At 42.4% G+C, this 26,327-nt stretch overlaps 1 protein-coding gene across 10 annotated transcripts; it reads right to left on the bottom strand.

Moving 5' to 3' along the window:
* Positions 1–21,739: 21,739 nt before the first annotated feature.
* On the bottom strand, positions 21,740–25,687 carry GPR85 (G protein-coupled receptor 85). 10 transcript variants are annotated; one of them, XM_082240910.1, is made up of 3 exons: positions 25,344–25,687; positions 25,006–25,153; positions 21,740–23,875 (listed from the first exon to the last, which is right to left on the bottom strand). In XM_082240910.1, the coding sequence occupies exon 3, from the start codon at positions 23,689–23,691 to the stop codon at positions 22,579–22,581; it is 1,113 nt and encodes a 370-aa protein (XP_082097036.1). In that variant the 5' UTR covers positions 23,692–23,875; positions 25,006–25,153; positions 25,344–25,687; the 3' UTR covers positions 21,740–22,578. The 10 variants fall into 10 exon arrangements, with proteins under 10 accessions (XP_082097036.1, XP_082097034.1, XP_082097038.1 ...); XM_082240908.1 differs by having other exon boundaries at positions 25,431–25,687; XM_082240912.1 differs by having other exon boundaries at positions 25,499–25,687.
* Between the last annotated feature and the right edge of the window lie 640 nt (positions 25,688–26,327).

Here is a 26,327-nt window from a genome sequence, read left to right as displayed (position 1 = left end):
CTACTACAACATAATATTGATGTACTGTAACAGTTAAGACTTTAGAGTTCTCAGAGCGCTTCCCAGCAAGCTTCTTGATTAACCTTTGACCGAGGCCTGACTTTTGAGGGAGCTGTTGCCAAAGGGATCCCTCATGAGGCCCTCTCCACTGTTGGTGGAACCTTGCCTCATACCCTCCAACATTTCTCCAATGAAAACAGAGACATCCTAAGGCAGCGATGGTGAACCTTTCAGAGACCGAGTGCCCAAACTGCAACCCAAAACCCATTTATTGATCACAAAGTGCCAACACAGCAATTTAACCTGAATACTGACACAGTCGCCTGACTCAGTCGAGGGGCACAGAATGGAGCAGGAGCAGCTGGGCAGAGGTACAGGTGATGTGAGAAATGTCCTCAGGCGCACGTGGAGAGGGGGAGGGGAGCAGCCTGGCCCTGCAGTCCTCTGGCTTTCTAGTAATGAACTCTGGCAAATTCTGTGCTGGGTCAATGGCGCGCGTGCCCACAGAGAGGGTTCTGAGTGCCCTCCCTGGCATACGTGCCATAGGTTCACCACCACTGTCCTGAGGAAAAGCAGGGACATTCTGGGATTAAATCAGAAACCAGGACAGCTTCTCTAAGTCCGAGAATGTCCCTGGGAAATAGGGACACTTGGAGGGGATGTTGGCTTCTGGTGGCAGTGACAAACCACCATCTTAAATTTCTCACAGTGCCTCCAGCAGTGTCTCTCTGGAGCATTGTAGGAAACCAAAATGGTGGTCCTGGTGCTAAGTCATGGTATTAGGGTGGGGATTAAAATAATAACTCATAAATTCAGATGCCTGAGCCACAGGGTTGCCACATGTCAAAAAGTAAAATTCCTGACACCTGCAAAGTTGCTGAGGTTTTTAAAGGAATTGTTGAGCTTTTTTTGGGGTGGGGGGACACAAACCCAAATTGTCCAGCTTCTTTGGGGAAAGAACCCCAAAATAGTGATTTTAAGCTTTTTGAGCGGTTTTCACTGCTTTTTCCATCGTGTTGCTATACATCTGGGTTTTCAATTACATTTTGCCACTTTGTGCGAAATTATCCTCTGATGCCATTTTTACACCTGAAAACCAGGACATGTCAGGAATGTTCCCGATGTATGGCAAACCTACCTGCAGTTACCTGATGGTACCAGGTTCTGGTGAGTGGCCTGTCTTTTTCCTTTAACAATTGGCAGATCCACACCATACCTTTTAAAGTACACTCAAAGCACAACCCCCCCCCCATTAAGAATCCTGGGAATAGTAGTTTGTTAAGGGTTTTGGGAACTGTAGCTCTATGAGGGGGAACTGGGAACCGTAGCTCCTAGATGGCTGTTACTTGAATGGCTGTTAGCTGCTTGAGGGAGGGTTACTCATGTCTTGCTCAAGTGCCCTTTATAACCTGTACCTGACCCTGTTTATGGATTGCTGTTGCTGAAAAGGGGTCATGTCAAATAATAATAGAGTGCTTCTAGAACTAGTCGTTAGAAAGGACATTTTCCAGCTTGTTATTAATTTGCTGGATAAGGAATTATAATAAGATGCACTTAAAATGATTGTCTTTGGGAATGATAAATATAAACAATGCCTTGAAAACCATGTCCCCCAGGCTAGTTATTACTGTCATAATCTATTTCTCTTCAGAAGTGTGTATGTTTAAAAAAAATATTTTGCAGCTGCAGGGACTTAAAGCAAGATGTGTACAACCCCAGCACAGCTGCAGCTTGAATATTTAAATATTCTATTTACCCAGTAGACATTCCCAGGTTACTTACACAGATATTTAAAATATAAACACTTTCAGATGGGAATAGGGGGAGGGAAACAATGAGTTTAGGAAGAGGCAATTCAAAACATGTGAGTTTCACTGCAGCATAGAATCTAGTAAAGATGAGAAAGAAAATAAATTATGAGCCTTATGAGGGTGGCTGATGCTTTGAAGGGGAGTGTCAAGTGCCCCTAACCCACAGGTTTGGCTGCAAGATCCAATTGCTGCCAGTCTATGTGAACTAGCTAGAATAAAGGTGAGCTATTTTCAATCAAAAACAGCAACAATAGCTGTAACTCCCAAGCTTGAAATGGGAACATAGTAATATGCCTTATACCAACCCAGACTGGTCCATCTACGTTGACTGGCAGGAGAGAGTTGGGACAAAGCATTTAGCTACATCCCTTAGCCATCACTTCCTGCTGCCGTTTCCTGTTTGTTCATCATTGTTGCAGCTAGGCAATTTTCAGCCCTGGACTTGATGGATTTAATAGGTGTGCTAGTGTGCTTCAGATGGCCATGTGCATTACTTTGGATGTGAAACACACAATTAAAATTTCTCTCTCACATCACCACCCTGGTCAACCTCCACTTCAAGCAACAAACAGGGAAACGAAAAGCTGGGTGTCAACAGAAGCGGATTTAGAGTAGTGTGACTTCCCTATACAGGGTTGCCTTCAGATGTCTTCTAAAGGTTGTATAGTTACTTATCTCCTTGGCCCAGGGATCGCATAACTCCTGACCCTCCAACATTGAAAATAGGGACATCCTAAGGACCATTGGGACATTCCAGGATCAAATGAGAAACCCGGACGGCTTCTGTAAATCTGGGACTGTCCCTGGAAAATAGGCACACTTGGAAGGTCTGACCTTATAGTACAGATACCCCAGTGCAATTGTAAGAAGTGAAAAGTCATCTCCACTTATGCAAACCATCACTTTTCACATCTACAATCGCTGGTTTCTTCAGTGTAAGTAAACTGCATATTTGCTTAGACAGCTGCCATTAGAGCTTCAATAGCCTTTCAATCAAAGCCAAATTCTGGTGTCAGTTATTCAGTATCAGCAAAACTGATTTGTATCAGAGTTCCCCAAAGCATAATGGCGCGCTTTCAAATTTATACATGTATAGCCTGTAACACACAAATATATAAGAAGATTAGTATGTAGGTTAGATGCACTAGAAGTATCTCATGGTAGTAAATCATGATTTCATTGCAAGATGCTTCTTGGCAATAAATATGCTTATATTTCTATACTGTTGTGCTGCAGGTAAATGGCTTCTGAAATCATTTGGGATTAAAGGAAATATGTAAGAATCAAGCATTTCACTGTGACACAAAAAAAGAAGAAAGAAAATGAAAAAAATACCAGAAAAATGTAACAACATTGAAATATGTCCAAGCAATAATCAGTAGAAACAAACTCATACACCTAATCATAAATAACATACGTATCCCAATCCTTTAGGTAACTAATACAACATTCTCCAGGTGTTTGGGACTACAACTCCTATCAGCCCCAGCCAGCATGGCCAATGGTGAAGGATGATGGGAGATGTAGTTCATGGCATCATAAGACCTCCATGTTGGCTATCCCTGCTTTAATTGATGAGCGTATTTCATGAAGTTTTGGTACTAGTTTATGCAAGCATATAATGAGTTGTTCCATTTACCTTGAATATACCATATAGCCACTTAATTGCTCCTCCCTATACCTTGGAATCCATTTAAAACAATGAGTTGAGGAGAAAGCTTTCCATCTGCTATTATATTTGTGGTTATCAAAGAGCAGACATCATAGCTGGAGATGAAAATCCATGAGCTAGTGTGGAAAGTGGATAGTTAAGGTCTCCTGGGACTGAGGTAAATTGCTGGGCTGGGGGTGATGGGAAATGTAGTCCAAAACATATGGAAGGCACTAGGTATAAGGGGAAAGGATCTGAGCAACTCCAGCCCCCATTCAGGCACAATTACCGTCCGTCCCTGCCCCACTCCAGATGTTCTACAGAATTCCATGAAACATGAGATACAATAATAATGTGCCCTACAATATTTTCTGTCTCAGGTGGTGCCAGAATAACTTGACCAGCCATATGCACCTTGAATCCAGGCACTGGGTGGGACATTTGCTGCTCTGCTCCAGGTAGAAAACTACCTAGGATGTAGGTGAGCCGGCTGAAATGCTTTTGTTAATTAGACTTTTATCTGGTTTTCTTTGCTTTGGACCAGGGGAAACCCGGGAAATATTAACTCTGTAGGGAAAATGCCCCTGCATCCCCCAACACTGCCCCCCTGCAGATTCTGGCCGCCTCCTTGCCCCCTCCATTGCCCCCATGCTGCTGGCAGTTCTACAGAAGGTGCAAGGTTGCTGCAGTGGCAGCAGTGGTGCTATGGTGGAAGTGAGGAGTTGAGCCACATCTGCCACTTGAATCTTGTTGCTTCGCCACGCCCCATGGAAGCTCTGGCTTTGCTTTGACTGCCAAAAAGTGGTGGCGTAGGAAGGGGGCAGCGGTGGGTGCGGGCCGCCCTGGGTTTCATCACTGGGGGGAGGGGATGGACGCCTGAGCCACACATCTCTCCTGGGGAGTGATGCGGTGGCTCAGGCACCTGCAAGCCCCGCGCTGCCTGAAACAGCAACATGGGGCTTGCGGACTCTGTGGAGGTTACACACAGTGTGCTCTGCCCCGGCTTGCCCTGCCCCCAGGTTCAGGGCAATTGTGCTGCCCCGGGCATCCGAGCAGCTAGCTACGCCACTGCCAAAAAGACAGATTACTATCTTAAAATACTGATGTATTTTTATGAATAGCCCTTTTCTATGAAAAAGACTTTTCTGGAGGGTTTTCTATAAGAGATAGAAAATGATTATAATATCTGTAGGATAGTGATATACGAGCAACTCAGAACTATAAGATTCATACATATCATTATCCATAACGCACCCCAAATCTAATATTTTCCTCTAGAAAGCCAATTAAACAGGCCCCGAAAGTTACAAAAAAGAACAAGAAAAATAATAAACTTGGTTGTAATACTGAATAACACAGGGTGGTGACCTCAAAATGGGCATTTTCTGTTGTTGCCCCTGTGCTCTGGAATGTTCTTTTCTCTGCCACCCAGGAAGCAGCATCCGTCAGTTGCTTCAGATGTCTTGCAAAGATGTATCTTTCTTTGCCAGGCTTTCCTTAATCCATAAATCTGGACTTGTTTTACTGAATTTCTGTGTTTCCCTGTTTTTTACAGCAATACTTCACTAGTTATGTTTTTATGATCCTGTTTTGCTGTATGAATGTTGTGCTTTTGTATGCTGCTTACAGATTTTTAAATAGCAAGGGATTTTGAAAGGCTTTTGAATAAAGAAAGAAAACCTCCATTAAAAACTTTGATGTATGCATATCTACAGCTATTTAAAAACACAATTACTCATATATATTTGCACAGATATCTGGAAAATACTATTTTCATTTACTCAAATGCAGTAACAGCTGTGTGTGGGTTTAAAAAAACCAACAAAAACCACCAGAAGATCATTTCTTGGCCCCCCTTTCATGAGATACCTAAACATTTATCAGTATCTTGAAACATAGTCTCTCTTTCGCGTGGTTCATTTAGTAGATGTTTCCTGGTGGTTTTTTCTTTTCATTTTATTTGATTTGGACTAATAATCCCTAAAGGAAAAAATGATTTTATAAGCAGAAGGGGTGCACATAGCCAATCCTGAAATGAAATGAAGCATATCAGAGGAATTTTGGGCTTCTCAGAGGTAAAACGCAATCTGTATGAGGTGGCAAAGTCAAAGCCATAATCTCTGAGGTGCTTCATGGTGCCTCAGTGAACCAGATGTAAAACAAAACACCACAACAAAAATGCAGACAAAAGAGAAACCAAACATCTCTAAGATTATGATGTAAGAGAAATACCACAGTGGGGTGATAGAAGAAGGGAGATAGAAGACCAATGTGGGGGGAGGGAGTTTTGACTGACAGGTCAAGTTTATAATCAGAGGGAATATTTTATCAGGAAAGCTAATCCCTTTCAGTTATTCTCCCCACCTAATCAACTTCAAAGGTGCCTATCCTAAACATCTCTAGACTTATTTGTCTGCAATTTGGCAATTTTCTTACCCAGGAGCACCTCTCTATGCCTAAAAAAAAAAAAAACCAAGGAAGATTAAGTCATTCTTTTCCCCACCACCCCAAAACTCTAATGACTGCCTTTGTCAAAAAACCACAGCAGACACCCTTCTGAAATTTGGCAGGAGTCGTGCCCTCAAAGTTCAACGTGGCCTACAAATTCCACCCAGTTCTGCAGCAAAAGAAAAAGGTCCCTTAAAAAAATATCAAACATTAAATGTGCTGGGCGCCAAATCTCTGATTTATTTGCCTGTAATTTAGCAGGCTCTGTCTACTCTGGAGGGGCCAATATGCCTATAAATTTCATCTGCCTTTTGAAAAGAAGAAAATTATAGCCTTTTAACAAACATTCTTAACAGGGCAGGGAAAGAGAGGACATGAAGTCAACTTAGATGAACCCTGAGCTGAATCTGCCAGTTTCCAAAGTGCTTTGGGCCAAGGTGGACTGAATTGAGGTTCAAACCCAATCTTATAATCAATAGTAAAGGTAAAGGTAAAGGGACCCCTTATCATTAGGTCCAGTCGTGACCGACTCTGGGGTTGCGGCGCTCATCTCACTTTATTGGCTGAGGGAGCTGGCAAACAGCTTCTGGGTCATGTGGCCAGCATGACTAAGCCGCTTCTGGCGAAACCAGAGCAGCACACAAAAATGCCTTTTACCTTCCCGCCAGAGTGGTACCTATTTATCTACTTGCACTTTGACGTGCTTTTGAACTGCTAGGTTGGCAGGAGCAGGGACAGAGCAACGGGCGCTCACCCTGTCGCGGCGATTCGAATATTATACCTTAGTGTATTTCAAAAGTATATACTGAGTTATTTCCCCAACTCTTGAGATGTTTTCATTATGTGCTGCTATATTTTTGCATTTGGGGGGGGGATTTTATCTGTTATTGAAGCATTTTTTTAAAAAAAGTTTTCTTGTTTTAATATACACACATTTATATTGAATTATTAGCAGGGACAGAGCAACGGGCGCTCACCCTGTCGCGGGGATTCGAACCGCTGACCTTCTGATCAGCAAGTCCTAGGCTGTGTAGTTTAACACCCCTAAAAAATAGTCTCCTCCTGAAAATTCTCACTTTCACTGTGTATTCCATTTAAATTAAAAACGTTCCTGGTATCTTTGGCTTGAAAAAAAATACTTAAAAAATATATATATACTGTTGGTTTTTGTTGCATTACTCATCTCAATCTGTCATTCATCTCAACAACCCAGGTCAAGGCCTTTGCCTGCATTCTCTCTTTTATTTTATTTTTTGTTTCAAGTGTGGACAAAGTGATTCAGGGTGCTCGAGGGGACAGTTTTGTGCTGAGAGCTTTTAGTTTGGTGGGGCCTTCATTTGAAATCCTTGGGGATCTAGAGCCCTGAATGCAATTTGCTACCAGGATGGCCTTGGATGTTGATACTCTGGGAACAAATAAAAACCAGCTTGCTTATGCACATGAAATGTTCTTCTGCTGTTTGTAAAAACATTGCGACAGCATAAAAATTATTATAATATGAAAAGAAAGACCTGCAGCCATTAAAAAAAAAAATAGATATGGCTGCTTCATCCAGTGGACACAATGTGGGTTGTCTGGTAGCAGCATGAACAATGAGCGCTTTGTTGTAGGATATTTCGTGTTGTTGGCCATGGAGTGGACAGTTTCCATGGCAAATGAGGCTTGTTGGAAAGGCAGAGGTACTGTGGTCACATCCTGCATTGAGCAGGGGGCTGGAATCCAAGGTCCTGTCAAACTCCATGGTTCTATATTCCAACAGAGAGGACATGAACCGCTACTTTTAAGTTTGTTTCACCTTGGAGAGGGATGCAGGGGAACAGTCTCTCTCTCCCTCACCCGATTTCATCCTTTATGAAACTCACGGTCCTATTCAAAGACCTATTCCACTGGGCCTGTTGCGGCTGAATAGGCAAAAAAGAACACAATGAATGACTCAATGCAATGCCTATTCATTTTCACCAGACAAGTATCGCAAGGAGGATGACGGAAGTCTTCAGGCTGCTTCCACATGGGGCACACACTGTGGAATAGACATGCGTTGTCCACTCACTTTTTACGAGGCACGTACATGATGTTGTGAGCTGAACACCAGCCTCCCATGTTACCCTCCTTCAGCTTCTTCCCCCCCCCCACCCCAGAGTTCAGAAGATCTGACTTTTAAAAAACACAATGAAACCACAACACAATTTTCCCATCCCAGATAAGACATTGCACAGCTGCTGAATAACTTTGGGGGCAAGTTATGGCCTGTAAAGATTGCTCTAGGAAAGATTGCTTTCCTTCTACATCTTTGCCTCCCAAAGGCTTGCAAGAGCTGTTAGTTGCAGCAGCCCTGGCTACAAGCTCTCCAGGCAAACAGTGGCTCTGGGGCTGGCCAGGGGGTGGTGGTTGCCAGGAGCTGAGGCAGCCTCAGAGTAAGTAAGCATGCAAGCAAACGGGGTGAGGGAGCCCAGCCAGCCAGTCCACCGGCCCTTGCTATTGGGAAAGGACAGACAAATGGGAGGCGAGGCAGGCAGGCATTGCACTGGCCTTTCTTGTGCTTCCTATGTGCAAGGCCTGCCTGGGAACTGAGTGCTTTTCCACCATGCAGGCCTGGAAGCGTCCATTGCTATCACTGCTGCTTCCCAAGGTAAGGTGCTAGCCTCACATTCACCTTTGCCCAGTCTCCATTGGGCCACTAAGGCTGGAGGCATCCTTTTCCCAGGCTCCTGTAAGCAGTGGCGTAGCGTGGGTTGTCAGCACCCGGGGCAAGGCAAGTAATTTGCGCCCCCTAACCCGTGGATTTGCACCCCCTAACCCTAACCCCAAGATGTTGCGCCCGGTGCGGCCGGCCCCCCTGCACCCCCCACTCTACGCCACTGCCTGTAAGGCAATGTGAGGAGGTACCTCTCTTTTGGGTGGAGGGGGGCAGCTCAGCAGCTGCCCAGAGGACTCCCAAGGACAAGAGGCTGAGGAAACACCCCACAAGGGAGGGCGTTTGAAAAAGGGCGAGAGGCTGCCAGCTTGACAGGCAAAGGGTGACACAAATGGGCTCCTGAGCCCCACAGGGGTGCCGCAGAAGGAATGTAGCTGGTCAAGGAAGCCGTGGACTGAAAAAGGTTGAAATTTTCTGTCATATACAAATTTAAATATGTGAGGGTGTGGATTACTCTGGTTTAATTTGAATAGGGAGAAAGTTGCTTAACAGCTAAATAATAAGGACAGGGCCATAGCTTTATAATGTAACAGCAGCTGGCTTTTTATTCAACTGTAATATTGAAAAAGGTTGCTACCCTTAAATGAAATAAATGGGAAAGCGTGACCAAGGGGTCACCTTTAAACTCGATCTGCATATTATTTAGGATGTGTGGGTAAAAGCTACTATTTGAAGTTTCCAAATACCTCTGTTATTATCTTCCAGATAGACATCTGCCTAAAACATACTTTTTTTTTCTATTAGAAAACATAACATGCAAATAAAACAGAAGTAGGGAACGGACATGCTAATGAAATATAATGACCTGTTTGCATTAAAACAACAAAGGAAATGAAATGTAGCACTTAAATGAACCTGATCCTGAGTTTCTTCCATCTCAAAAGCTGTCAATGAACTAAAACTGTACATGTCCAGAAATGCTCATGCTAAGATGATATTAAAAATACAGTGGTGCCTCGCAAGACGAAAAGAATCCGTTCTGTGATTCTCTTCGTCTAGCAGTTTTTTCGTCTTGCGAAGCAAGCCCATTGACGGATTAGCGGATTAGCGCTATTAGCGGCTTTTAGCGGCTTATCTGCTGATCGGATCAGCTGATAAGCGGCTTAGCGGCTTAGGAAAGGGGGGAGGGGGAAAAAAAGCAGGAACTCGCAAGACATTGTCGTCTTGCGAAGCAAGCCCATAGGAAATTCGTTTTGCGAAGCACCTCCAAAACGGAAAACTCTTTCGTCTAGCGAGTTTTCCGTCTTGCGAGGCATTCGTCTTGCGGGGCACCACTGTATGGACATGGGGCAATTGGGGGCTTGGAGGTAGGGTGGACACATATCACCAAAAATGTTTTGAGCCTCTCTCTTGAGGGAAATCAAGCAGTTCCCTTCTTTATCTGCATTCAGGAAACGTGGAAACACTTTACTTAGTTTATCCAGGCTTTTAGTCATTGGTTTTATGAAGTTTTAACTGCTCTCCGCAATACGTTATAAATTGTGTTGAATTGTGTTGTGCTGCTTTTATCTTGTAAGCCCCTCTGTGCTCCTTTTGGGGAAGAAGGGTGTGTTATACATTTGAAATTAATTAAAAAAAACATAAAAAGGACACCAGCTGATAAAAATGTGCACACGACTATTTATATGTATAGTTACAAATTTAGAAATAAATACTCTAATTTAAATAGAGATGCAGCACATCTCAACATAGTAGGAAAGACTTTGACCAGGTGACTGCTTATTCTATTGCCCTGGCGCTAACTTCTGATGGGTTCCCCAGATGCACTCCACCTTTTTGTGGTTCTCTAACCTTAAACTGCATTTGGACCACACAGCCCTTTGATGTGGGACTCATTCAAATAGAAGGCAGCCTTTCAAATAGAGGATTTTCCTCTGAAAAGTAGGTAAAGAAGCCAAATTACTCAACAGCTAGTCATCATCAGCATCTACAACCGTCAAGGAATGACCTGCCCTTCCCTACCAAAGATGACAAACCAAACGCTGACTCAAAAACTGAAAGAAACAAGGCAAAATCCGTGGTTTTCTGCTCAGATAATCATCTCAGCACCACTTTCAGATAATCCGCTGTAATATTAAATGCACACCCACTCTGGCTCATCCACTGGCTCTGCCGCTCAGGATGAAGTAAAAAATCGTTAGTGCCAGAAATCTGTGAATAATCAATCTTTCAGAATGGTTTGGCACTCCTTGTATATTAACATTAAACAGGCACCTTCATTAATACAATTTTAAGTGCCTGCTAAAACCTCACCAAACCAGTCTGGACATATAATTCAGTCATGAATACTTGTTTTAAATTTCTGTTCATTTAATCTGCACGCTATCGATAAATATTTTACGAATTTATGTACACTGCTTAGTGTTTTTATTATTATTAAGTGGTTTATAAATTTAATTGTGTGTAAGAGCACGTGCACTAAAATCACACTGTAGCAAAAAACAATGAGCCTCATTTTTTTCACATTTCCCAACCCTGCTGACGGGGTACAGGAGGAGCCTGAAGAGAACCCCATAATTTACTCTCGTCTTCCTGAACAGAACCAAAGTCTGCAGGCAGGAAGTCTGCCATATTCTCCCCTCGGACTGCACAAAATGGAAGGCCTTCGCTGCTTCCAATTTCTTTATGCTCAGTTGAGAATTCCAGTCTGCCTCCCAGGGCTTGGAATGTGACAGGGCTCCTATAGTGCCTCATGTTATTCCTGCATAAATGTACTCCAGACAGTATTCTGTTGGATGGGAATTTCTGATGGGAATTTCTGGGGGACTTAAAACCACAGGTTTGCAGACAAAGGTGGAAAGTGGCTCATATAGGCAGAAGGCCATACAAATGACTCCACTAACAATGACATGAAAACTGTTGGTTCTGCTATTTTGTGTGGACTGGGACTGCAAGAGAGACAAATGAGTAGACTTGCAGGATTGGCTTTGGACTCCAATAAATATAGTTTTTCTGTATTCTCAGTGACCTCCCTAGAAACACTTGAAGCCAATATGGCTTAAAACAGAGCATGTTATTATTATTGTTTATTATTTATTGCACTTATTAGTCACTCAAAGCAACTCACAGTATAATAAAATAATAAAACTAATATGAAGCTAAAACATTGACATGCATTAAAAAGTAGTCTAACACATCCCACCCCACTAAAAGCGGCAACAAAAGTATGAATGAAAATAATTTTGCTTCGTTTGGATGACAGAAGGCTTTAATGAGTTTTAATTGAACAAACCTAAATCTGTAGGTATGCAATTGAATCCCTCATGCAAAATATTGACAGCCTCAAGATGCCCAAGAAGTATTGTGGCACCTTAAAAGGTGCTACAAAAGGAAAATATTTGATGCGTATCCCTGCCATGGTTATTACTATTTTCTGGAAAAATTGAGAGAAGGGAAAACTGGAAATGTTGGTTTTCTTTAAAAAAAAAAAAAACTGTTGCAAAAAGTGCAGTAATCAGTTTTTAGAAATAAGTTCTTAAACATATATAAGCAATTTATACAGATGCTGTATAATGTGTGTGTGTGTGTGTGTGTGTGTGTGCATGCCCCAGCTAGCATCCAGTCTACCAGGAGTAAAGTCTAATGTACTGAAGACGCTATAGAATATTAGCTTTATTTCCACTGTTGTTAACTTGACTTACAAATAATGGCCTCCTTTGAGCTTTACGCTAATAAAATATTTAGCAGTTGGCATCTATCTTTAGACGGCATGGATCAAGAGGTGTCAATATTAGGCAGAGTGTCCCTACTGGCTGTCTCATCATCTCTGGAATGAAACGACTTAGAAGAAAAGACAGAATGAATTGTTTTAAGCATTTGAAGTGGAAAGTAAAATCTGCTTAGAATAACCGGATCCGTGTTTACATCCAGCGAAAACAAATTAAACAACGCTGTGTGCTACTGTGCTCTTAATCATGACCATGTTTAGCAGACAGACCCCACCGATCTATCGGGTTTCCTTCCTATTGCGTTTCCTGCTAAATAACTTGCTGTTGTGATTGTGATGTGAGTGAATTGTGAAGAATGGCTGAAGAGTTGTTCATAAAAGTCAGAAGAAGGAGGAGGAGGAGGAGGAGGAGGAGGAGGAGGAGGAGGAGGAGGAGGGTTTGAATCTAGAAAGGAAGATGGTTCAATTTTTGCCCTAATACTTTGTGGTGTTTTGTGAGAAGCTGCAAAGGAACTGAGAACCATTATGCCATTTTGTGTGTCTCTGCACGTTTCAAAATGTAGACATGAGCTCTGCATTTGAGAATGTTGTTGGTTTCCTTTTTTGATTTCCCCCCTCTATTCTGCAAAATATCCACTTTCCCCATAGCATCTCTCTCCTCCCTCACAACATTCATGCATTATTTGCCCACATTCTGTTCACTGTACTCCCCCCTCCCCCAAATTGGCTGTATTCCCTCTTCTTGCACCTGCACAGAGCCTTCAATTGCCATTATTCATCTAACTGGGTATCTGCAATCTGACAATTTCCCACGCTGTTTACTTTATTTAACAGTGCAGGCCTTTTCTCTCTTTCCCCTCCTTTCTTTCTGCCTTTTAAACAAGGTAGGGGGCTCCTTCAGCTGGGACCCGATACTGCCCTCTTCCAAAGCCTGTTTGGATTCCCAGCACATATACATGTGAAACACTCACTTGGCTATTAAGAGGAATGACTATTAATGCAGGTACGCAAATCAATGCACACCAACTTTAAGAGCATAAAAGCAGAGAGCGCTTTTCAAGAAAACTCTTTGATCCAATGCACACAAGTTTAAAATTATTGGATTGGTGTTTATAGAAGCTTCATGTGTATCTCTCTGTCTGAGAGATGGATCTTAAGAAACTTCAGTCTAAGAGACTGAACTGCTGGCATTTCTCTCTCTCTCTCTTGGAAACATCGTGAGATGGTATGACAGCTCTGCAGAAGGATGAGTCTATTGTGATTAAGCCCACTGATAGAAGGGGTATGATTGTCATTTTAGATCCCAAGGATTATGTGTCAAAAGTTGAAAGAAAAGTATAAGACAGGAGTGACTGTATCCCTATTGACAAAGATCCTATTCAATTATTACAGATGGCAAAGAAACAAAAAAAAACCCAGTACTATATTATTGTCCATTCTTACTGTGAGTGATCCTTTTGGGAAAATATGGATAAGGATCACTTTCCCTTCCTTGTTTGAAGTCTCTCAAGATGTTACATATTCAGGATTGATAACTTACTGCTATTAAAGAACATTTTTTAAAATCAAATGGGTGCATTGTAATTCACTTTAAAAATAATTAAATCTGCTCATTTTACTCATGTGTAATGATCGGCTGCTCCAGCAATGGGTTCATAATATAAATAGAAATGAACTTTCTTCTGCAGGGAAAGGCAGACAATAGACAACTGAACAAACATAATGTTCTTAAAGGAAAGAGCCAGTGAGCAAGGATTCAATGAACTTCAATGCCCCTAAGCCCTAAAGGTCGGTTGAATGCTGTTTTGTAACAGTATTTTGTAGCTCTGCAGAATACATTGCTTTCATTCGCTAAGTGGTGAAAGATTCTCCACCAGTCCACATGCCAGCACAGATCCACTGGGAGCCAGGAAAGCTATGCCAATTTACACCACAGAAAAAGAAAAAGAAAAAATGAAAGAGAAATAAATCCAGAGAAAACCGTTTAAGCCCAAATATGTCTACTCAGAAGTCAGTCCCACTCTCAATATTATTTATTATCATTTTTTAAAATAGACTTCCTCGGGACTGAGGAACCTGTGCCCTCTTGTCGCCTTTTTCAGATCATGCCTTTTTGCCCAACCTAACCACCGAAACCAGTGATATTTAGGATATATTTGTTTCCAAGCCCATAGCCAGAAATTTTGCCAAGGTAGGAGAGGCAAATAGCCTACATTGCAAGTATCTGTATAATAGCAAAAACCTAAATGCAAGCAATCCATTATGTTTTAAATAGTTTATTGTAATTAAAATGTATTTGTTATTAAAAATATCTGTTTAAAAACAATAGCACACGAGTGCCCGCCACTTTATTCCAAAGTTAGAGAGGAAAAACTAAGTACCAAATACCCACAAAGCTACACACAAGCGAAAATAAATGAATAATGTCATGTACCCAATCTGTTCCCAAGTCAGGAAAATCAATGTCAATCCTTGCAACCAGAAAAATTAATGCAGCCACGGCCAAATGGAGAAAAACAACTGCCATAATTGACAAGGAAGAGAAGTTCAGAAATCCTCCCCACCTCTCCTGCTTCATTGCCCTGTACAAGCAGCAGAAGGAAATGAACCCGGACTTCATTGCTTTCCTGGCTTGTCAATCAGGTTCTGGGCATTTGGAAAGAATGCTGCCTGCACATTTCCCCTGCTCTGCACAAGTTAAGTGCTTGTAAATCTCAGAAATTCCAGTGAAGGCTCTGGATTTTGGCAAGTCCCCTTCGGCAACCTTCCTATCAGGTTTCTCTCTCTCTCTCTCTGCATGTGTCTCAGTACAAAAACGAGGTGGATACTATGTCTACCTTTGACTTCCCCAGCGTTACCCATGGAGTCCTGTTGCAGCAAAGCAATGCCAGACCAAATAAGCCCCATGCTCATCAGGAACATAGAAAGCTTCTGTGAAGGTAAGGCTCCATGAAGAGTCAGGGTGGAAGGAATAAGGAGGTGAAGGAATACGGCTCCAGAGAGGGAGTGGAAGTGCACAAGCATCGAAGATGGAAATCTCTCGTATTGGAACACAATTAAAATGTTGTCTTCTAGTTCTGTTCCGTAATACAGTGAACAACACATGGCCCCAGGAGGTGGTATCCACAAGGTGATATCGAAGACTGGAAGGGTGAGAAAGAAGGTAAATGGAACATCTCTTCCAGACATGTTAGATCTCTCAAACCATGCTCCAGTTGAGTTAAGCAGCAGTTTGGCCTGTTCATGGAAGCCAGTGGAGCTGTGGCTAAGGCAGATAAAAAGGAAGGTAGCTATTTAATTGAATCATGCAGGGCCCCAAGCCAGTGATTTGTTTAACACTTTAACTGCAGAAGGAAAGTCTAATATTGCAGATATTGCGGGTAAGAAGTTTTGAGGGATGCAGTGCACCAAGAAGGAATAGACTTTTGAGATAGATGTTTTTCATACAAGAAAACAACACGATGAAGAATCGTCACATCATTTGTTGCTGATCTGAAAGGGCCTGTATCAGCTTGAACCAAAGTTGTCACATATATGTTTGCATATGCAGGAAATAGTACGTGCTGGTTGTAGACTATTTTTCTCACCATCCAGAAATTGTCTACTAACTTATACCACAGGTTCTCAGGTGATTGAACAAATCCAAGTTCATATTTGGGGGGCATAGCTTTTCTGAGGTGGTTTGGCTAGCTAATGGCCCTCAGTTTGCTTGCCATGTGTTTAAGAACTTTTCAAAAGTATATGGGTTTCTCCATATCGTTTCAAGGCTCAGATAATCTCAGTCAAATGTCCTTGTTGAAAATGGAGTACAAATTGCCAAGAACTTGCGAAGGAAAGGAGAGGAGGCAGGCACTGACCCCAACCTGGCATTGGTGAATAATAGGGCATTTCCATTAGAACATGGAAAGGCACCTGGAGTGCTTCTGTTTGGAAGGATTAGTTGAACAATATTGCCCAACTTATTAGAGGTTGTGCAAATGGCGTAGTTTGAAGTACACTTCCAAAAAGGCTCTATGAAATTTAAAGAAAAGGCGTACTACGACAATGACTTGCAGAATATTGTAAAATATTGTAGCCAGCTGCACATTTATGATGGCTCCACACGGAAACTGACTGCAAAGGTTACTAAGGAAGAGGCTCCATGCTCATACATTGTCTCCACATCAGATGGGCAGTCATAAAGGAGGAATAGACAGCATCGTTATTATCAGAAAGGGGGAGAAGTGAGAGCAAGGCTCCATTAAGAGATGGGCTGGAAGGAATAAAGAATGATTGGAAAGACCAAGGAGTGAAAGAAGAAAAAGAGTGGAAGAGCAGAAGCCAAAGGGTCATCTGAGGTGGAGAATTCAGTAAAACATTTGTTGTTAGCTCACAGCAGTTTCTAGCTTTGATCCATAATACAAGGAACAACCCAGAGCTCTGCCTTTTACTAAGCCACCTCAGTATTGTCTACACATTCTCTCAGTATTGTCTACACCAACTAGCAGCAAATTCTCTAGGGTCATAGGTAGGGAACTGGACATTTTCAGCCCTATCTGGAAGTGCTGGGGATTGAACCTGAGGCCTTCTGTGTTCAAAACCTGTGCTCTACCACTAAGCTATGGTTGCTCCCCATGAGCTAAGGTTCTTCCCTGGGGCTGTATTCTATGCTCTAATCACTTGCCACCCTGTCTCATATGGGTTTGCAGGTCAGCCAAGTACAGAACACCATATATCATGGTATATGCATAGGTTGCAAAGTTTAATCAGTGCTTAACCAGTAAATTAATCAACTGCAGCTTTAGTACCAAAAGGGGGGAAAAGAAATCCCTCTGTTAATCACTAGGCCATAGAGCAAGAAAAAAACCTTTTGAGCTTTAATTCACTACTGGGCAGGCCACAGATATATTCACACAGAGATAAACACTGTAGGGAGTTTGACATGTAAGGAAAATTGCCTGTCCTTCATTATTCTAAGAAAAAAAGGAGGGAGGGTCATCACAGAGGTTTTGCAATGTTTAAGCATTTAAAAGGTTAAACTCGGGGCTTTTATTGAAACTCAGTTCAAGCACCTCTCATGTGGGCGTCATTGCCATTATAAGAGAACAAGGTTCATGGTGAATTCTAGTATACCTTCTTTTCTAGTAAAATAGCACTGGTTCAACTAACTGTATTTCAGAAATCATAGAACAAGATGTCAGTGGAATGATACACACTACACAATCATTGTGCATATAGTGCTTGATCAACATGTTGTGGTTTTAGTAGGTACACATTAGAAAATGGGCTTGGGCGTGTTTGGCCAGTCTAGCGAGACAATGTCACACAATGCCTTTCAAAACTGCAACCCAGTCATCATAGTGGAATATACCAAAAGTAGCTGTCATGACTCCTAAATTTAATAAAGGTAGGCAAAGTATGGAAGGGGTAACTTTATGGGGGAAAGGAGCAGATTGAGAGACATTGTTACTTCAGTAGGTTTTCACTGCCTAGTGAGAGATATTATTACAATTGCTGAAGTCACTGAAATCAAACTGCACATTCAGAAATACCATGGAGTACTGTATGCTTTCCACGCACATTGACAGGCATTTTAATATGTGACCCCTCCTCACCAAAGTCTGAAGTAGTACAGTCCAACGGGAACTGTACCATGTGGTACTTCTAAATGCAAAGCTTAACTCCGATATTGGGTTATATGGGGGGGGGGGGAGAGAGATAAATGCTGACATCAAGAAAATAAAATTAAATATGAAACTCGAGTAAAGCGTGTCATTGCTTTGTCTGTCAGTGGCCTACATCCCAACGTTTAGAAGGAAATAAAGTACTCGCATTGTAAGAAGCCAGCTTTGCAACAACACAGGCATAATTTTCTTCTTGATCTCTACCCGTTCATTCGCTGAACAATACGCTACCCAAAATTATAACAGCTGTCCCCACACACCATTTTAATCCATGTAAGCATATAATCCTTTTAGGAGCTGTATTAAGACATTTGCCTGAATAATTTTGTGTCACAGAGCATTTTGCAAAGTAAGTAACTATATGCTAAAATATTTCATGTGTTGCCTTTTAATTTCATTTGGTACACCTCTGCTCTTCTTGTTGAAGCAAAATAAAAGGAAAACCTGTCCAAAAACATGCAAAAGAAAAAATGAAAAAACACCAAGCCTGAATATTTTAAACATTTAAACTGTTTTTCCATTGATTTTTTTTTTATAATGTACTATTTGCAAAACTGTAAACTGATTAATGGGGAACAATGCCCACTTTATATTCCCAAACTATACAATATATAGGTTACCGTTGTCTATGATATTATTTATTTAGAATGCTTATAATCTGCTTTATTGCTCTGAGAGGCCCTTCAAGCATCTTGCATCTTACAAACAATTCTCAGAATAAAAATCCATTGCAAAACTCAATTGAGAAGAGTGTTTGAAAGTTTCTGGCCTTTGAGACATCAACATCTGCATAACTGGTATAAGAATTGCAGTTTTATTGATGTTTTTAAAATATGTGATCAAAAGTGCATGTTATGAAAATACAGTGGTGCCCCGCAAGACGAATGCCTCGCAAGACGGAAAACTCGGTAGACGAAAGAGTTTTCCGTTTTGGAGGTGCTTCGCAAAACGAATTTCCTATGGGCTTGCTTCGCAAGACGACAATGTCCTGCTGTTTTTTTTCCCTTCCCCCCTTTTCTAAGCCGCTAAGTCGCTTATCAGCTGATCCGATAAGCCGATAAAAGCCGCTAATAGCGCTAATCAATGGGCTTGCTTCGCAAGACGAAAAAACCGCTAGACGTAGAGAATCACAGAACGGATTCTTTTCGTCTTGCGAGGCACCACTGTAACTATTGTATAGAAGTAAGATACCAATGCATCCTAATGGTCTTAGTAGAATATCTTTTATTCTAAATACTTCCTATATATGAAACTAAACATTGTTTTGCTATCCTATGGTTGGGAGTTCGGCTTGAGTATGTGGTCAAGGTGGGTCTAGGGATGGGAAGGAAAATCAATTTTCATTTGCAGTTTAAGGAGAAACTGCCTAATTCATACTTCTTGAACCAATATGCAAAACAAAACACAGTTATCTTTAGAAATTCAAAATCTGAATTTTGCGATGCAGTTCCCTGACCAAGCAATGTATACCTAGAAGATGCATGTATCAGGGATAAGTGTGCCTAAGAATGCATACGTTAGTGAAATAACATGCATGTCTGCATGGCATTACGGAAAATTGGTTGCAAAGGTGTGTGTGTGTTAGTCAGAACTGCATACAAAAATGTGTCCTTAGGAAAAGTTCACACTAAAGCACTGATGAATTTTTCATTAGGATTTCATGTTGAGAACTGCATTTAAGATTGGGGAAATGAGGAACTGAGATACAGTGAAATTGTTGCATTTGTCCATCCCTACTTAGGCCTCTCTCTTTTTTTCTAGTTAGATATTCTGAAAACATCCTATGGATCACTCTTCACACATGGGTGTTTTTCCTGTTATGCTGTAGAACACCACCCCACAGGCCAACACACAGAACATCACCTGTGCTGTCATGGACATGTTTCTGTTTTATCATGAGGAGGCCTTGAAAATGCGCAACACGTATCCTCAAGACAGTGTGGGCACATGCATGATCCTTACATGCATGGGAATAAACCTAGGATTTTCATACAGCTGTGCAAGGGGAGGGACGAAGGCCTTAGCTGTCTAGGAATTATGACGTGGGACTAAATCAGACACATAGCCAAGTACTACAGTTGTTCTATAGCTTGTGGATCAGGAACCATTGCAGGTCCCTGGAACTTTAAATTCATTTCAAGCCTCTTGGGGATGATGACCTGAAATGCTTTTGCATTCATGAAGATTGATTATTGCAGTGCTTCCAACACCACATGCTAAATGTAATCTTTGAACCCATCAACATTAGCATGAAGTACATGAGGGTTAAATTAAGAAGCTTGCCGTGAACACCAGTGGAATCAAGATGCCACTTCCCCTCCCAAAATTCTTCAACCCATCTATTAGTATGCAGAAACAATACTACTTCTGTTGTTAATAAGAATATCTATATATGCTTACAGCAGTTTAGCTGTCAGTGAAATCTAGTTGGTGCCACTACATTGACCAAAGGTGAACAGGGAGGCAGGTATTCCTCCTTCTTCCTGCAGAGCCATAAAATCTACTCCAAAAGGTCTCTCTACCTTGTGGAATATATATTTTTGTTTGGGTGTGTGCGCGCAAAGGACTGTAAATGGGAAGAGGAAACTTGAAAAACAGCCTCTCTCGACTCATACTTTCTGTCTATGGAGCAACACAAACTGGATTCTACTCTTGTGTATTTTGGGATGGATTGCTCTAGAGCTATAGTGAAATGTAGAGCACAGCATTAATTTGGAGCAAGTCCTTCTTTGAAGTTAAGGTTTCCCTTGTCAGACTCAGGATGGTGTTCTTCAGCTATACACTGTGTGAAAAATTGCCCTGGGCCATGGATCTCAAAAATCATGATCCCCAAATTAACAGTACCTCTCAGCAAAACTGACAAATAGGTATCAGGGTAATTATGATAAACTACACAACAGTGCTATTGTCGAGAATATCATTTATCAATCCTGTGGTCCCCATCATTCATGCATTTTACAGTTTGGGAATACAGTGACTTCAAAGAATAATAATCCATAATGGCTACATTCTCAAAAAGTCATGCTCACTAAACAAAATAATAGTAATAATAATAATCATAATAAAAGGTTTGTTGTATAACTGGAAAAATGTAAAATTTTATTCCAAGAAAATTAACAGGCTACACAGGTAAATTTTGGCAAATGCAACTTTATATTGAAATCCACACATCTGTATCTAAAAGAAGGAAAGACTCACAGACTCTAATGTATTTTCTAAAATACTAGAAATCATATTATATGCTTTCACAAGTTAAAATTGAAATAATTTGAAACAACCAATACACCAAAATGTGCAGAAAGTATAAACAAGACTGTGCCTTCAGTAGAATAGATGCTTCACAAATTGTGCAATATATCTTACTAAGGCTGCGGTCTCCCCATGACAGTTGTCTTAAAAATATAAACATACATTGTCTGCCTGTGTTTCTCAGAACAAACTAGAATGGGCAACATATCTTAGGGCGGGGGAATATAATCCTAGTGATGAGCATACTGATTTGGGGAATCATGAGAATAAAAAAGGAAAGAAGGAAAGAAGGGATTTTAAGTGATCTTTCATGCACTCCCAAATGGCAGACTGGAGTTAACCGATTCACTTTCTTTGCTTATTTCTAAAATGCTAAACAAAATGGAAGATACTAGATAACCCTTTAAGGCAACATGTGGTTTATTCTGCGTAATGATTACTCCTTTGTCATGATTGGATAATCTCATTGATGTTGCCTAACAGACTGATATCTAGCTTTCGAAAATATAAAATGCATCCAATAAAAATTATATCAAATCGTGATTTTTTTTTAAAAAAAAAGAAACAAAAATCAAACGAGACATAGAACACAATTATATGCCAGTAATACTTCAGCCTGGAAACAAACAAACAAACCAGTATTTCGTTTCGTGGGGGATGGGGGCGAATGGCAGCAGGTGGGTGGGTGAAAGACGAAGAATGTATTTAGAGAAAAATAAAACCTAAGTTGAAAAAACAACAAGGGGAAAACCTCCCCAGCAACAACCCAAAAACACAAAACTGCTTTGTAATGCTCCCCAGAACTCACAAGGCAAATGTGGGGTGATAATCCAATACTAAATGGCACATCTCCCATTGGTTACAGGACTTAACACAGTCCCCAGATTTTTGTATTTGAAAAACAATAATTGTATGAAATGATCTAAAGGTCATCCAGTGTCTTAAATAGTTTCATCAACACATTAACCTCATGTCAAACTTAACTGATTCAGATGTCCAATTTTAATCTTTTTGTGATGGTCTTACTTTTATGTAGTGATATATACAGCATTGAGCGCTGATATATTTAGCACCTGCTACTTTCTGAATCACAATCTAGGTTTTCCACCACATCAAAGCATTTCAGGGCAGTGGCTCAGTCCTTTACTCTTAATTTACAAACCTTCGCGAGTGGCCAGCAGAAACAAGTTTAGGTTTTGAAATAGGATTAGAGATGAGCTATTGCAAAGATTGCAGGACGTCGTTGCCCAAATCCTTACAACCGCTGACAGCCCCTGTTTGATTTCCCCCTCCCCCCTTTTTTCCTTTTCTTCTCCAGACATGGCAACAGGCCACAATTGCTTAGCAGAGAAGGGTAGTGTTTTCACAAGGCTAAAGATTTTACAGATGCTCCCTCATATAACACAGTAAGGTTCCCTTGGTAACCTGGATTTTCTGCAGTAAAGAAGGGTTGTGCTGAAACAGCGCCTCAGCTCCCTGTTGGAGAAAATGCAGACAAAAGGATTGATTCCAGCTTGGGCAAAACTCATCCAAACAGCAGCCGTTAGAAATCCACCTGGAACCACAGGCCCTCTCGCGAAAACTCTCCAGTAACAGGCGACCAGATACGGGCCCCACAAGGTTAGGAAGAGGAATGTCATGATATAGAACATTCTGCTGATTCGTTTTTCCATTTTGAACTCGTCCAAGACGAGCAGCCTTCTCCTCCCTGTGGTGTTGGCATTTTGCCTGATCCCCAGCAAGGTTGGTGGCGTGGGACCCCTTCCGAATCCAGCCAGCCAATTTGCAGCTGCTTGACCACTGGCTCCTGGGCCATGAAACGTCCAGTTCTGGCTCACTGCTGCAACAAACTGAACTGGCTTCATTTTCCTGCGATCGTGAACGAAAAAGATCAGCTTGAGGTAGACAAGCTGTGTGGCTAGAAGGATAAGGGCGAGAAGCAGCATAAATCCCAGAGAATCATTGGCTCTGAAGGAGCGATGCTGAAAGGTACACTGGTCTTCCTCCCTAATGAACGAATAGGTGCCCACATCCAACACCGGAGGGAAAGCCATAGCGACGGAGAGGGTCCACACCATACAAATAACAGCCAAACAAGTCCAGAAGGTCAGCCTTTTTGTATAAAAGCGGTGGTGGGCAATAGCTAAGTATCTGGTAACGCTTATGCAGAACAGCATGAAAGCAGTGTGGAAACAAGACAGGACCCCCAAGAAGGCAATCACTTTGCAAGTGAGAGTCCCGTACGTCCATGATGAGCCATTTTTCACGGAAGTGAAAACAAATGGGAAGCAAATTGCAGATCTGAGGATGTCTGAGCAGCAAAGATCCAACAGGAAGTAATATGGAGCTCTGTGCAAGGTCTTGTCTTTGACTAGCAAAATGGAGATCAGAAGGTTACCCACCACACTGACTCCTATGATGAAACCCAGTGAAGTCAATTTCAAAAACGCTGTTAGAGGGGAGAGATTTTGTAAAATGTTGTCAGCTGCATGGCTGTAGTTCGCCATAGATGGACGAATGATTTGAATATTGCCTCAGTCAAGTCTCATGATCTAGATAGATGTATAAGGAAAAAATAGATCCATACATCTTACTGAAAATATATTCCAAAAGCAGATCTGATCTGGTGTCTGTCTAGTCACATAGTACATCCTCTTTTCCGCTTCCTGATTTATCATGCCATCAAAATATCTGGAAAAAAAATAAATCAAGCTATCAGTCCTTAAGTTAACATACAAATGGTGTTGGGAGGTGCTAACGAATATGTTAATTTATGGAGAGCCAAAGGAAGTTGCAAGTTGGAGTACTATTATTTGTTTGAGGGAAATTCAGTGAGAACTGCACACTTACTATGCATTGCTTCAGTTTATTCCTTCTTGTTTACAATCAATTTTTTTTGGCAGAGTATAGAACTGTACAGTTCCTGTCTCTGAAGCTTCAGAGGCAACCCAATTCCTACATCATCATTCCGGTACTGGCAGCTTAAAAAATAAATAAAAAATGCCAAGGAAGAATGGTTTCCCATAAATGCCCACCTTTCCTGTTGATATTGTGTGTGTTTCAGAGCCAGATGCTGTGTTGATATGGAACACATCCAAAAGAAACCCTGCAGAATGTATGTTTTTAACCAACTCGCCAAAGCATATTAATCTAGTTCATGCACACTGAAAGGAGACAACAGGAATCCTGGTTTTGCAATGAACCAGAGCTCCCCTCCCCCACTAGACTTTTAAATAAATACCTAAGCTAAAGAATTGCCATATGGGCATATATATATTCTCCCCCCCCCACTTCATTGCAGTGGGGTGTGTGTCACCACCCAGCTATGTATTTACATAGCTAAATATGAAACGCACCCCTGGAAGAACGTCCGCCTGCTCCGATTTGATTCGGGTTGTATTTTTGACCAGCACGGAATGCGAGGATCTGCGTCTGGCTAGTCAGAATTCCAGGATTTATCCTAATGCCGCCTGTCAAAATGTAATTAACAAAGAACCACTCTGCTGCTTGCAGGGCTCTAGCAGCCACTCCACGGCAGCGGCGGCGGAGTCAGGCAGCCTTGCTCGCCTATCCCCATGGAGGGTTCCTCCTATGCTGTCTCTTCTGAGCCCTACACACAGAGAGAGCATCTTCACAATAGATTCCACCATTCTCAGCTTGGAGGAACTACCTGCCTGCCTGCCTCCCTGCTTGCTTGCTGCGTAAACAAGAGCCTTGATCAGATCATGAGTGCATTGTTACACACGCAGGCAACACACACACACACACACACACACCATGAAACCAGCTTCTCCCACACCCCGATACATGCACATACATACGCGAGGCAGCAAAGAGGACTGCTTGCTTGGCTGCCTGACTTCTTTCTTCCCCAGCCCAGATGCTCAGACTTGCCCAGGGGCGCCAGATCTCCGAGCCAGCCCCGCCGTGCAGGCATCGTTGTCTGCCCTACGCTTCCGTTATGCAGCCCTGTGACAAAAAAATGTGAAGACAACAACACCACCACCACACGCAAACACATACACACTCACGGAGCCAGCCTCCTTCCAGCCGCCAATTCCCTTCTCCCCACATCCCATCCAGCCCTGCCCAGGAGATGATGCACACACACACAAATACACACACAAATACACACAAAGCCCCCCTCCCCCCGCAATACCTGTTGGTGCTGGTGTGTGTGTGTGTGTGTGGGAGAGAGAGAGAGAGCCCAGACCTCCCCACCCCCACCCCCACCCCTCTCCCTCACCAGATCTCCTTTCTATTTGCTGGTATTTTCATGCCTGGCTTTTATTTCTTCCTTTTCCAGCAGGGTACCTTGGCGGAGGCGCTGGAGCCAGCGGGTCCGGGCGGCGCATGCTCAGTGCGCTCCCTCCAGCTCCTTGCCTCGTCTTCCCCTGTCGCAGCGGCACAATCGCGCTCTCGCACTAACGCAGCAGCAGCAGCAGCAGCAGCAGCCGACGCCGCCGGCTCAATGAGGGCAAGGCAGCCTCGGCAAGCGGTAGTCGGAGCGGGGCGCGGGGTTTGGGACCAGCCAGCCAGCCAGCCGCCTTTGAACCCCCCCCCCTTTCGAGGGAGGGGGCGGAGGAGCAGCTCCCCGCGCACCCCCTCCCCTAATCTCTCTCTCTCTCTCTCTCTCTCTCTCTCTCTCTCTCTCTCTCTCTCTCTCTCTCTCCCTCCTGATGATGAGTGCATTGTTATTGCACTTGGCAGACGAGGGGAGGGAGGAGGGACAGGCATTCTTGGAGTCTCCCTCCTGCTCCTCCTGAACTCGGTATGCCGTCGGTTCTCCCCTTGGCAAAGGGAGCACGGCTGTTTGGTTTAATTGCAAAAAAAAACCCCCACAAAATTATCCTTTGATTTCTTCCCTTTCCCTCTCTCCCCCCCCTCGTAAAAAGGCTGCAAGACCTTCTGTGCCACGCTGCTGGTTGTAGCTAATCAATTAATGGGTGGTCAGGCTGGACCTCATTCTCTCTCTCTCCCCCCCCCCACACTTCTTTTTGTGGTAGTTCTGAAACCATTTCCAGAAAATGAAGCAAGTCTTAGAAATGTATACAGTACATTTATCTGGTAGAAGTCCCAACTTCTGGTGGTTGTGTATGTGTCTGTGTCTGTGTGTATACAGCCATACCTTGGGATAAATGTG

This window comes from Podarcis vaucheri (assembly GCF_965113315.1).
Source record: "Podarcis vaucheri genome assembly, chromosome: 10".
In the NCBI taxonomy this organism is placed as follows: Eukaryota; Metazoa; Chordata; class Lepidosauria; order Squamata; family Lacertidae; genus Podarcis; species Podarcis vaucheri.
This window is presented reverse-complemented; position numbering and strand designations above follow the sequence as displayed.